This window comes from Crocuta crocuta, unplaced genomic scaffold (genome assembly GCF_008692635.1).
Source record: "Crocuta crocuta isolate KB4526 unplaced genomic scaffold, BGI_CrCroc_1.0 scaffold657, whole genome shotgun sequence".
Taxonomy (NCBI): domain Eukaryota; kingdom Metazoa; phylum Chordata; class Mammalia; order Carnivora; family Hyaenidae; genus Crocuta; species Crocuta crocuta.
Genome location: NW_027529583.1, coordinates 854,603 through 867,503, shown reverse-complemented (window position 1 = coordinate 867,503; position 12,901 = coordinate 854,603). Strand labels below are relative to the sequence as shown.

At 41.3% G+C, this 12,901-nt stretch overlaps 1 protein-coding gene across 1 annotated transcript in view; it reads left to right on the top strand.

Annotated features, from left to right (window-relative positions):
• TXLNG (taxilin gamma) overlaps window positions 1-12,901 on the top strand; it is a 49,844-nt gene that overhangs the window by 33,735 nt on the left and 3,208 nt on the right. Inside the window, exons 4-8 of the mRNA XM_077761705.1 lie at window positions 606-776; window positions 2,056-2,250; window positions 4,936-5,055; window positions 6,510-6,584; window positions 12,052-12,144. Of these exons, the coding sequence (XP_077617831.1) occupies window positions 606-776; window positions 2,056-2,250; window positions 4,936-5,055; window positions 6,510-6,584; window positions 12,052-12,144 (654 nt within the window). The remainder of the gene's footprint in view (window positions 1-605; window positions 777-2,055; window positions 2,251-4,935; window positions 5,056-6,509; window positions 6,585-12,051; window positions 12,145-12,901) is intronic.

Here is a 12,901-nt window from a genome sequence, read left to right as displayed (position 1 = left end):
AATGGCCTGTAAGGATGCTTGCTAGGCCACAAGGTGTCACTCTTGCTGTTGAAATTGATTCTGCATCATTTCCTTCTGTGAAAGGTTGGTGAGGCTGCTGTCTGTTAGTGTTGATTGAACCTTGAAATAGACTCATTTGCTCTAAACCTAAAATTGCAGCAATTCCCCCCTCGTTCACAAAAAATCCTGAGTGCTGTCTGTTCTAATTTGGGTAACCATTTCAGTAGACTAGCTTGTGTGTATTTTTCAGAAAAGTAAAACTCGATGGTGTTGATTTCTAAAATTTTTCCAAAAAGGTCATTTTAAAATTTTGAGTAAAATAGATTAAGGGGTGCCTGGCTGGCCCAGTGGGTGGAGCACGAGACTCTTGATCTCAGGGTTGTGACTTTGAGTCCCGTGTTGGGGGTAGACTTTAATTGAAATAGGTGGTTTTTTTCCCTAACCTAAATTATTTCCTTACTCTCCTATCACAACTGGAAGAGAGACAACGTTGGCAAAGTAGCATGGCACAAAATGATTTTTTTTTAAAATGTTTTATTTATTTNAGACATAATTCAAATGTTTTCATTGTACTTCCTAATTGTAATGTGCTTTGTTAATTTTAGCTGGAGGAAAGCAGGAATGTTCAGAAGCAAATGAAGATTCTGCAGAAGAAACAAGCCCAGATCGTGAAAGAGAAAGTTCACTTGCAGAGTGAGCACAGCAAGGCTATCTTGGCAAGAAGCAAACTAGAGTCCCTTTGCCGGGAACTTCAGCGTCACAATAAGACATTAAAGGTGAGTTGGTTAAGTTTTCTGTTTTTCAAGGGGTACTGACACTGACTTAGCTTGCTTTATAATTACTGTGTACATGTTTGAAATAAATGCTGCTTTCTGTCNCACGAGATCATGACCTAAGCGAAAGTCGGACGCTCAACCGACTAAGCCACCCAGGCGCCCTGGCCTGATGCTTCTTAATGAGCCTCATACCTGGTCATAGGGAGTCTAATTGAGATTGATATTTAGACCGCAGCTTTTCTGCCTGGAGTCCTGGCTTAGGAAGCTCAGAGCTGCAAGTTTTCTGCTGAGCACTGATGTAGTTAATTACCACGTATGAAAAGTTGAAGTGAATTGAGAAGCTGAGGAGAAACAGACTTGAGGCAGAGACTGAGTCTGGGAAGGGAAAACACCTGCTGAGCTCCTGAAGGGCTGTTAATCAGCTACATTGCCAAACCACCCTTACCTATCCCCCACCCCGTTGCTAAGTACTTTTAGAATAGCACTCAAATCTTGGCTGAATATAAAAGAAGAGGGAGCAGGTACCCAAGGATTAATTGGTACCAACAAGAGAAGAAGGAAAAAGAGCCAGAGGCCTGGAGGCGGGCCTGCCCTCATGTACAGTTGGGGTACGATTTTGACCAAGCAGGATCTCTCCTTAAACTGCCCCAGCACAGCAGATGCCTAAGGCCCTAGAACAGAGGCATGCTCAGGAAGTGGATCTTCCCCTATTGGTGGGAGCTGTTTGTTTTTTCTTTGCTTTTGAATCCTTGGGTTTACATAATCATTAAAGTTGGTGGGGGTTTTTCCTGTAGCAAATCAATAATTTGATTGGTTAACACTTGTATCTTAGCAAGTGTTGGAAGTAAGTCTTTTAAGATACAGGTTTCTTTTGTCCCTTGCTTTCTAGGGAGTAGTGTAACTGAGAAGGTAAGCTGCAAGGAGTCGTCTCTGGTCAGGCTAGGTTCGGATACTGCCGTGTGACCGGGTAGAGGGTGTTGGGGAACATTCGGTAGAGGGAGCTGGCTGCGTGGAGCAGCAGCTCCTTACTTGGCTTTCAGTACAATGAATTTGAGATGGGCATTTAGCGTGCAGTTTACAACAGGGCATTCTGTATCTGTCATTCATTATTTTATCTACTCAAAGCTGCTTGTTTATTTACATGAGAACCTTCTGGTCACAAATACAGGGAAGGAATACTTCAGGGTGGCAATAGATGAACCCCCATGGCAGCAGCTTCTTTGATGAGCGTCTTCTCTATAGGTCTATACCATTAACAGAACTTATTTTGGATAATAAGGAAGAAAATATGCAGCAGGCACGAGAGGAGGAAGAAAGACGTAAAGAAGCCACCGCACACTTCCAAATTACCTTAAATGAAATTCAAGCACAGCTCGAACAACACGACATACACAATGCCAAGCTCCGCCAGGAAAACATTGAACTGGGAGAGAAGCTGAAGAAGCTCATTGAACAGTATGCACTGAGAGAGGAGGTAAAGCCATTTTCTGGGTTTAGACAGCTTGTTTTCAGAAAGGATTTTTCACCATTCCTGACTGAAGTGAAACTGCTCTCACAGGAGGCTTGGAGATTTTATAGATGCATAGTGGAAGTTGGGCATTTCATGGGAAAGCTCAGTCACCACGGGAACAGGAGTCTAGGGGACCATTACTTAGGTAGTCGAGGAGTCTGTGGATTTGGGTAGGTGAGGCAGTTTCGTGGGGACGTGTTAAGGACTACTTGACTTCCATGTGATACTAGAAGATTGTGTTTTTAGCATACAGAGTTTTCCCTTTATCTAGACTCATAATGAATAAATATTTGGCCTCTAAATATGCTGTAACTCAGGTATCTGTGATAATCTGGACTGTCTACATTACCACTGTATTAAACCTGTGTTTTACATTTCTTTAAAAAAATTTTTAATGTTTTTTATTCTAGGAGAGAGAGAGACAGCGTGAGCAGGGGAGGGTCAGAGAGAGAGGGAGTCACAGACTGAAACAGGCTCGAGGCTCTGAGCTGGCAGTCAGCACAGAGCCCGACGCGGGGCTTGAACCCACGAACCGCGAGATCATGACCCGAGCGAAAGTCGGACGCTTAACCGACTAAGCCACCCAGGCGCCCCTTACATTTCTTTTTAAGTGGGGGCTTTATACTATTTGAGAGGATAAGAAAGAACTTACTTCTTAAACTCTCCTACCCATTAAAGTAAAAAGTTTACTGGAAGGATCCATGCCTGCTGATCTTGGTCATTGGCCTGCCGCTAAGACTTTTTCAAGCTAGTCGGGAAGTTCAGAGGTTCTATCTGTGTTAAAAGCAAATAGGCGATGGCCTGTTTTGTATGGTTCCTTGCTTTTAGAGGTCAAAAGGGCTGGACTAGAGGCATCAGGCTTTTAGAACACGGCATCCCCTGCCTTTGAAGTTAGGGAAATATGCTTCTGTGTGCGTTGTAACCCTTCACAAACAAGTAGATTAAAATAGCTGATTAAAATGAAACAATAAAAAAAAGAGGAGTACCTCTGTCAGTTACTTTATCCAGTTTTGAAGGCAAACTTTAGATCATATTAACTTACATTCAGCCCTTCAGAAGCGGTTATTTAAAAGATTTTCTTTTCTTTTTTTCTTTTTCTGTTTTTTGAATGTTTATTTTTATTTTTGAGCAAGAGTACAAGCAGGGNCGTTGTTTCAGCTTTATTCCCATTGCCTTGCCCTGGATTATTTTGATACAACTTCAAGGTGTCCTATTATTCCATTCATATGTATTTGAGGGTGTACCTCAAAAACACAAGGGAAGCTTTTTTTAAGCACAGCCACGGTATCATTTTCATGCCTACAAGAATTAAAACAATTACTAAACATTAAATATTGAGTCATTCAGTTCTCTGGGTTCCCCTATGTCCTCCCCCCACCCTTTTAAAACTATTTGAATCAAGGTTTAAATAAAGTCCATCTGTTTCAGTGGTTAATAGGTCTCAAGTCTGTAACATGAAGATTTCCTTTTTCACTCTTTTTCCTTTGTTTTCTTATTTAAAAAGATTTTTTTTAATGTTTATTTTTTGAGAGAGAGAGGCAGAATGCAAGTGGGGGAGGGACACAGAGAGAGGAAGACAGAATCTGAAGCAGGCTCCAGGCTCTGAGCTAGCTGTCAGCACAGAGCCCGACGCCCGATGCTCGAACCCAACAACCGTGAGATCATGACCTGAGTAGAAGTCGGACACTTAACTGACTAACCACCCAGGGGCCACAACTCTTTGCTCTTATGATGTTTATCAAAGGAACTTTTGTGTCCTAGAGACTAAATTTTGTATTAGATTATAAATCCTTCAATTTTCTTAAAATTCTTTTAGTTTTGTTTAATATGACAATCTGCTACATCAGAGATGCCGAACATTTGAAAATTCTGTATGTTTAAATCACATTACATGTGGGACTTTCTTATTTTGAATATTATCAAATGTTCTTTGGCCAGGATGAGTTACTCTTTCTGCATCTGAGAAGGGATGTTCTGATGACTTTATTGTACATAAATAACCACTTAACAATTTCGTTTGGAAATCATGGCGACCTTTTACCAAATCTGTAGTATGTGCCTGGGACCAAGCACCTTATGTAGTGTAACCATTGCATTATCTTTTACAATTCTGCCAGAGCATGCTTATCTCCGCGTAGAGGAGGGAACTGAGATTCAGCAACAGGAAGATTTGTCCGGGGCCACGCACTAGCCAGGATTTGACCTGGGCCGCTCCTATTGTCACAGCGTGCTGCCTCCATCTGAGAACTTTGGGGAGATATAAAGCAGAGAGAAGTATCTAGGAATTACATGTATGATGTACGGGATTAACAGTTTGATCTCTTTATCCATATTTTTCTTGATGCACTTTGAGCCTCATTTTCATTGTAGGGCAGAAATAGGAAGTACAGGTGTGTGGCTGATGAGGCTTCTTGACTGCCCAGCTCCAAAAGGGAAGGGGTACAGGGGAGTAGCCTGAAGGCTCCTTTCCTGCAAGTGCGGGAGGGTCTGCAAGGCGATGTAAGGCCCGCTCTTCCACAAGCATGTGGACCCAGTGTCCACGCAAGCAGGCAAAGCAGGGTAATCATAGGCATGGCGTCGTAGCTTGTGTTGTTGCCTTGTCATTGTGTTCCTTTTTCATTAAGTGATGGAAGGAATCTTCTCCCACAGCATATTGATAAAGTGTTCAAACATAAGGAGTTACAGCAGCAGCTTGTGGATGCCAAGCTTCAGCAGACAACACAGCTAATAAAAGAAGCTGATGAAAAACATCAAAGAGAGAGAGAGTTTGTAAGTTCTGTTTCTTAAAGTTTGTCAGAATTGGACCAGTGCCATTTAAAACATTCAAACTTATTTTACATTTAATGTAGTACCTGGGTCATGCTAATTGGTTTTTTGTTCTAGATGGAGAAGGACATGTGTGTGTCAGAACGCGTTTGGCTTTTTATTTCTAATTTTTATACAGAAGATACACTGGAGAGATTAGACCCAAGTTAGTGCAAAGGTCTGCACTCATTTGACTTTTCCGTGCTTAGAATAATAGTCCCCAAGTTCCACAGTTATTAGACCAGTATTTCAATTTAATATCAAGCTTACCAAACACTAGTCCCCTATACATTGTTAGATTTTGTTTTTAAACAAGTAACTTGAAACTAGGGAAACTATTTGTCTACTTATTCTGGTATAATATTCTGATAAAATTTTAACAGAATTCTCCATACCTAATCACTCAGCATCGTTCCCGGAGAGTATGTTGAGACTGTATTTCCCGTCGGTAATTATGAATACTGTGGAATCTCACCGGTAGACCGAACATACGCAAATTCAACTTCACGTGCTTAAGCAAAAACAAACCAACAAACTGGTGGGAGAGGATGACGGCAGTGAGGACTGTTCCATCCAGCTCTTGCTGAAGTAGCATAGGCACGGAGGCGAGCCGGCTGTGAAGCCTCGCTTCGTCTGTGCCCCTCGCGTTGTGAACGAACCATGTTGAGTGTGAGTCTAGGCATAGGAGAGACACATCTTTTATATGGCACGATCCTTCTGCGTGAACTGCTAATGCTGTCCTGTGCATGACTGAAGGAACGGTTGTCATACATTCACATATGCACATGCATCTATTGCACGTTTATACTTCGTAATTGGTTTAATATCTTTTCCAGGCTTATTTGGACTGTGTGTGACATTTTAGGGACTGAATTTCAACAGTTGTTTACTATGCAACTTCGCTATATAATTTTCTTGAAAACTCAAGTATATAAATCACGCATCCACTCCTCCCCTGCTTTTTAAAAAGTGATTGGAAACTGGTCTCTGATTTCATTGCTTTGCTCCATACCCTTTCACTCTGCCTCATCTTGGTTCTCGAGGAGTAGACTGGCTTTCTAAGTCACCTAGATAAATGTCGAGATTCTGGGCCATGTTTTCTGCTGATCCCAGACTTCTAATTATCTTCACCTGAAACATAACAGTTCAACCCTGAGTTTTGTAAACCTATTATTAGGCCTCCAGCGTGCTCTTTCTAAGCAGTAAAAGATTATTCCAACATTTCCTTAGTGTTAACAAGGGGAACAGATAGAAGACAATAGGGTAATGAGCAGGTGATATAACAAAGTTTTATCTATAGACTTGGAGGTTTTGTTAAAATAATGACCAGAAGGATTAAGCCTGACTCTGATCATTTGACATTATAGCCATATTTGTAATTACTTTTAGTATTCTGCCAGAATGTTTCTGTTTTCTAGTTATTAAAAGAAGCAACAGAATCAAGGCACAAATATGAACAAATGAAACAGCAAGAAGTACAACTAAAACAGCAGGTAACTTGACAGCAGGGGGTAGCGGCTTTTGTAAGAAAAATCTATGGTTCACTTGATGTATACCTTGGATATTCTCTAAGACGCTTGTGCTTATTCCCAGCCGGAAGTGAGGGTAGTTCACGCGTCCCTCCTGGAGTTTTCCTCTGCACTCAGGGTGACCAGCTCGTCCTGACTTGCCCAGAACTTTCCTGGTTTTAGCACTCAGAGTCCCGTGTCCTGGGAAACACTTAGGTCTCAGGCACATGGGGACGGTTGGTGATGCTGTCTGCAGTGCTCCCTTTCCAGTATCTCAGGTATTTCCTCCCTTTCTCAGTCTGTTCCCATGTGTGTCTGCTAATTTCCAACTAAAGAAAACCTGAGAAATCTTCAGATTGTAGCTCTTTTGTACTAAGCTGAATTATACGAAATTGCTGGTACTTCTTTGACCTACAAAACTGGCAATTTCATATAGTTGAACCTAAAATCTTTAGAATTTTGTGCTTTTAGCACATAATCTGTTTCAAAAACTGCCTATTAACCACCATACAATTCTACTCCCAGATGGAGCTGTGGAGGTGGTGGTTTTCATGGGGGCCCTCCCTACTTTATTCTTTCTTTTTATATTGTTTATTTTTGAGAGAGAGAAAGAGAAGACAATGCAAGAGCAGGGGAGAGGCAGAGAGAGAGGGAGACACAGAATCAGAAGCAGGCTCCAGGCTCTGAGCTGTCAGCACAGAGCTCGATACGGGGCTTGAACCCACGAAGGGCGCGATCGTGGCCTGAGTCGAAGTTGGATGCTTAACCGACTGAGCCACCCAGGTGCCCCCCTGCTTTTTCTTTTCAATTATATGATACCTTATTGTTAAATATAGTCACCACACTGTACATTAGATCCTCAGAACTTACTCATCTTATAACTGAAAGTTTTTGCCCTTTGACCATCATCTTCGGGTTTCCGCCTCCCGTCAGCCCCTGACAACACCATTCCACTTTCCATAGGAGTTCTGCTTTTTTAGATTTCGTATATAAGTGAGATCATACAGTATTTTTTCTCTGTCTGGCTGATTTCACTTAGCATGATGCCCTACAGGTCCATCCGTATTCTCACAAATGGCAACATTTCTTTTTTTAAATGGCTGATTAATACTCTATTGTGTATATATACCACACTTTCTTTATTCATCTCTTGGTGGGCACTTAGGTGGTTTCTCTGTGTTGGCTGTTGTAAAGAATGCTGCAGTGAATATGGGAGTGCATGTATCTCTGAGATAGTGATGTCATTTCCTTTGGATATACAGTATACACAGATGTAGGATTCCTAGATCATAGGTTCTATTTTTAATTTTTTGAGGAACCTCTGTACTGGTTCTCATGGTAGCTGTGCCAGTTTACATTCCCACCAGCAGTGCGTAGGAGTTGCCTTTTCTTCACACGCTTGCCAACATTTGTTATCTCTTGTCTTTTTTATAATAGCCATCCTAACAGGTGTGAGATGACATCTCCTTGTGGTGTTGATTTTGCATTTCCCTGATGATTCATGATGTCGAGCACCTTTTCATGTTCCTGTTGGCCATCTGTATGTCTTTGGAAAAATGTCTATTCAAGCCCTCTGCCCATGTTTAAGTTGGATTATATTTGTCTTTTTGCTCTCGACTTGTATGGATTCCTTATATATTTTGCATATCAACCCCTTATTGGGTATATGATTTGCAGATATTTTTTCCCATTCCATAGGTTTCTTTTTCATTTTGTTAAATGCTTCTTTGCTGTGCAGAAGCTTTTTAGTTCATTGTAGTACCACTTGTTGATTTTTCCTTGTGTTGCTTGTGCTTTTAGTATCATAACCAAAATTTCCAAGNGTCTTATGTTTAAGTCCTTAATTTTTGTGTGTAGTGTAAGACAGGGATCCAGTTTTCCCAACACTATTGAAGAGACTGTCCTTTCCCCCATTGAGTATTCTTTAATTTAAAAAAATTTTTTTTTGTTTTTTAAATTTATTTCTGGGAGAGCTTGAGCAGGGGAGGGTCAGAGAGAGAGGGAGACACAGAATCTGAAGCAGGCTCCAGGCTCTGAGCTAAGCTGTCAGCACGGAGCCCGACGTGGGGCTCAAACCCACAAACCGTGAGATCATGACCTGAGCTGAAGTCAGACGCTTAACTGACTGAGCCACCCAGGCTCCCCCCTGCCATTGAGTATTCTTGGCTCCCTTGTCAAATATTAGTTGACCGTATTTGTGTGGGTTTATTTCTGGGCTCTCAGCTCTGTTTCATTGGTCCATTTCTCTGATTTTATGCCAGTAGCATACTGTCTTGATTGCTTTAGCTTGTAGTATAGTTTGAAGTCAGGGAGTGTGATGCCTTTGTCCAGCTTTGTTGTTTCTCAAGATTGTTTTGGCTCTTCTGGCTCTTTAGTGGTTCCATTCAAATTTTAGGATTATTTTTTCTGTTTCTGTAAAAATGCCTTTGTGATTTTGATAAGGATTAAATATAGATGGCTTTGGGTAGTATGGACATTTTAATAATACTAAGTTTTGATCTATGAACACGGGATATCTTTCCATTTCGTATTCTTCAAGTTTTTTCATCAGTGTTTCAGTTTTCAGCATGTAGATCTTTCATGTCCTTGGTTAAATTTATCTCTATTTTATTGATTTTGATGCTGTTGTAAATAGGAGTTTTGGTTTTTGTGGGTTTTTTTTTTTCATAAGTTTTTTGGAAGAGTCTTCAGGATTCTCTATACATAAGATCGTGTCGTCAGCAAACAGAATTTTACTTCTTCCTTCTGATTTGGATGCCTTCTATTTTTCATGCCTAATTACTTTGGCTGTGAATTCTAGTACTGTATTAAATAGAAGTGGTGAGGGTGAGCGTCCTTCTCTTGTTCTGATCTTAGAAGGAAAGCCTTAAACCTTTCACTATTGAGTATGATGTTAGCTGTGGATCTATCATGTATGGCCTTTGTTACATTGAAGTATGTTCTTTCTCTGCCCCATTTGTTGAGTGCTTATATCATGAATGGATGTTCTATTTTGTCAGATGCTTTTCCTGTATCTATTGAGATGATCATATGGTTTTTCTCCTTTATTCTGTTGATGTGGAATATCACATTTATTGATTTGTGTGTGTTGAGCCATCCTTGCATCATCACCAAGATGAATCCCATTTGATCATGTGATCTTTTTAATGTGCTTTTGGATTTGGTTTGCTAGTATTTTTTTGACTGTTGAGAATTTTTACAAGTTTATTAATCAGGGGTTTTGGCCTGCAGTTTTCTTAGAGTTTTCGTATCTGGCTTTGATTTCAGGGTAAATGCTGACCTTACATAAAATAAGTTGGGGAGTGTCCCTTTTCTTCAGTTTTTTGGCAGGGTTTGAGAAGAATTGGCTTTTGTTCTTCTTTAAATGTTTGGTGGAATTCATCCATGAAACCATGTGGGCCTAGGCATTTCTTTATTGCTTCCCCATTTTTCAACCCAGACCCCTTAGTTTTGTCCTAAGGCAACCTTTCTTGGTGTTTGTCTTCTGTGCAGTAAGGGTAGCAGACACTGCCTCCCCGCTCAGAAGATACAGAAAAGACTTCCTGTGTCTTTATGGACAGGTGAAATTAGGTGTTTACCTGTAGTTCACCCTTTTCCAAGTAAGTAGATTACATTCAGTTGAAAAAAGTATTACCCATTTTAAAAGTTTATTATATAAGAAGTTGTTTTTGTTTTTTTTTTAGTGTAAGTACTCTAAATTAGTTCTAAAATGCATTGATACATTGAGACTGGTGTGAATCNCATGCTTTTTCTCTTAGGCCTGTTTTACAGTGTGGTGATACTCATTTCCTATAAAGTTAGCCTAAATTTAGAGTGAAAATTCAAGAAGTCTTTTGAACCTCCCACTATAATTTAGGATTGTGCTAGATTGCTTCTAGGAAATTTGAACCCCTCATTAGCTCCATAAACTCAGTTGTCCATATAAATGGAGAAGAAAATTGCAGAAAAGGTATATAAAGGCTATCTATGTATGAATTTGGAAAATAGATTTAAAATTTTTTTCTTAATATTTTTTTTTGAGAGAGAGAGAGCATGAGAAGGGCAGAGAGAGAGAGAGGGACACGGGATCCAAAGTGGGCTCTGTGTTGATAGCAGAGAGCTTGATGCATGCCTCGAACTCTAGAACTGTGAGATCATGACCTGAGCTAAAGTCAGACGCTCAGCCGAATGAGCCACCCAGGTGCCCCTGGAAAATAGACTTGATTGTGGGAGTCACTGCGAAGCATGGGAGGACCCTTCTGTGAAGCTTGCAGGCAGCTCTGATTCTGTTGGACAGTGCTCGTTGCAACTTCTGTTGTCTGCAGTCTGTGTTACCCTGGGTCATGTTATCTGATTATTAGTTTGTTTCCTTTGCTGTCACGTCTTTCTTTTCCTAGTCCTTAAATATGGCTGTCCTTTCCAAGAGTTGGTCTCATTTTGTGTTCTTACCATGTCAGTTTCCAGCATTTGTTGAGGATAGAGTTGAATTGGTGTTGGACCCACGATTCTGTAATCCAGGCACGTAAGGCCGGGTGTGATGGCAGTTGCCACTTAACTGACTCCCCAGTGTGGGCCTGCATTGAGCTCTCAGATGGGACAGTCTACCTGGATCGCATCTTCGACAACAATGGCTGTTGGGGGGCCTGGGTGGCGTCAGTTGAGCACCTGACTCTTGATTTTGCGTCAGGTTTTGATCTCCGGGTCAGGGGATCAAGCCCTGCATTGGGCTCCGCACTGAGCCTGGGGGCCTGCTTAAGTCAAAAGACCCCATCCCACTGAATTCTTTCTTTCCCCACCAAACCAGTTTTTGCCTTCTGTTTCATTTTCCTGTATATGTTAAGGAAAGAGTTTTCCTTTTTTAAATGTTTATTTTGAGAGGGAGAATGAGAGCATGAGTGGAGGAGGGGCAGAGATGAGGGAGAGAGGATCCCAAGCAGGCTCTGTGCTGTCAGTGTGAAGCCCCACATGGGGATCGAGCTCATGAACCGTGAGATCATGACCTGAGTGGAAACCCAACAGTTGGTCGCTTAACCAGCTGAGCCACCCAGGCGCCCTGGAATGAGCTATCCTTGATACCAAGCTAAGAACTGTGCATGTGATGTTCTGAAAGAATGATCTTTTTCCAAGGACAGTTCTTCAGATCTAAGGGAGGGAGCAGTTCATGAATAATTAGTTACATGAAATTTATAGTTCTACCAGCCACAGCAGTTTTTATTATAATTGGTGGATTGGAGCTAGTAAATATTTATACAGTTTAAAATTTACTTGTAAAAAGATGTGTAGCGGGTCTCTGAGTTACAGAACTTAGGCGGTCTCTGTCTGGCCCCCAAGGGCTGCTGTGCGCCTCTTCTTCCTTCTGTCACTCATACCAAGTAACCAGTGCTTAACCATAAAACGTTCTCTTAGAAAGTCTTTGGGAATTTTAAATGGTTTACCTGGAACTCAGAATATTTCATACTTTTTTTTTCTGTAGCTTTCTCTTTATATGGATAAGTTTGAAGAATTCCAGACTACCATGGCGAAAAGCAATGAACTGTTTACAACCTTCCGGCAGGAGATGGAAAAGGTATTTGCATATGTTTAGTAGAATATTACCTAAAGGGGAGTTAATAGAAGCACCGGTCACTGCCTGTTCTGGTATGCTCTTCGTTTGCTCTGCTCTCTTCCCTCCAGTGGCATCCTGGGTGGTCACTGTGCCCTTGGGGGAGCCCATCAGTGCTGGGTCTGTTGTTAACCCATAAAGTGGTTCTTTTTTGCTTGCGTCTTGTTTTGTTCACTCAGGCGACACACCACCCCTCCCTCACAAAGCTCTGTGGTTTGGGAGATTATTTAAAGACATCCAAGCCTAGAACACGTTTTGGTTGGTTGATTTTGTTGATACACACAGGCACACACATATTTATGTATATTTTTACTTACATATGTGTAATCAAAATAAATCAGTGTTCCCACCTTTTTAAAAAATTTAATTCTTTAAGTAATCTCCACACCCAAGAGAAGGCTTGAACTCACAATCCCAAGATCAAGAGTTGCACGCTCCACCAGCTGAGCCAGCCAGGCGCACCAGTGTTTCTGCCTTTTTAACTTTTCTTTTTAACTACACTCCCACTGAACTCTTTCTCCTTCATCCAGTCCCTTTCTTTCTCTGGCTTCCGTTTCATTTTCCTGCCTACATAAGGAAAGCGATCTCCTTGATACCAAGCTGAGAAGCAGAATATATACATACACATCCATAAGTCCACCCATTCCTGCTGCTTTTACGTGGCACATTCCCTTTAAAATGGAGCCTCAGAAAAGGGTGGCGGGTGGGGGAGAAGTACAGA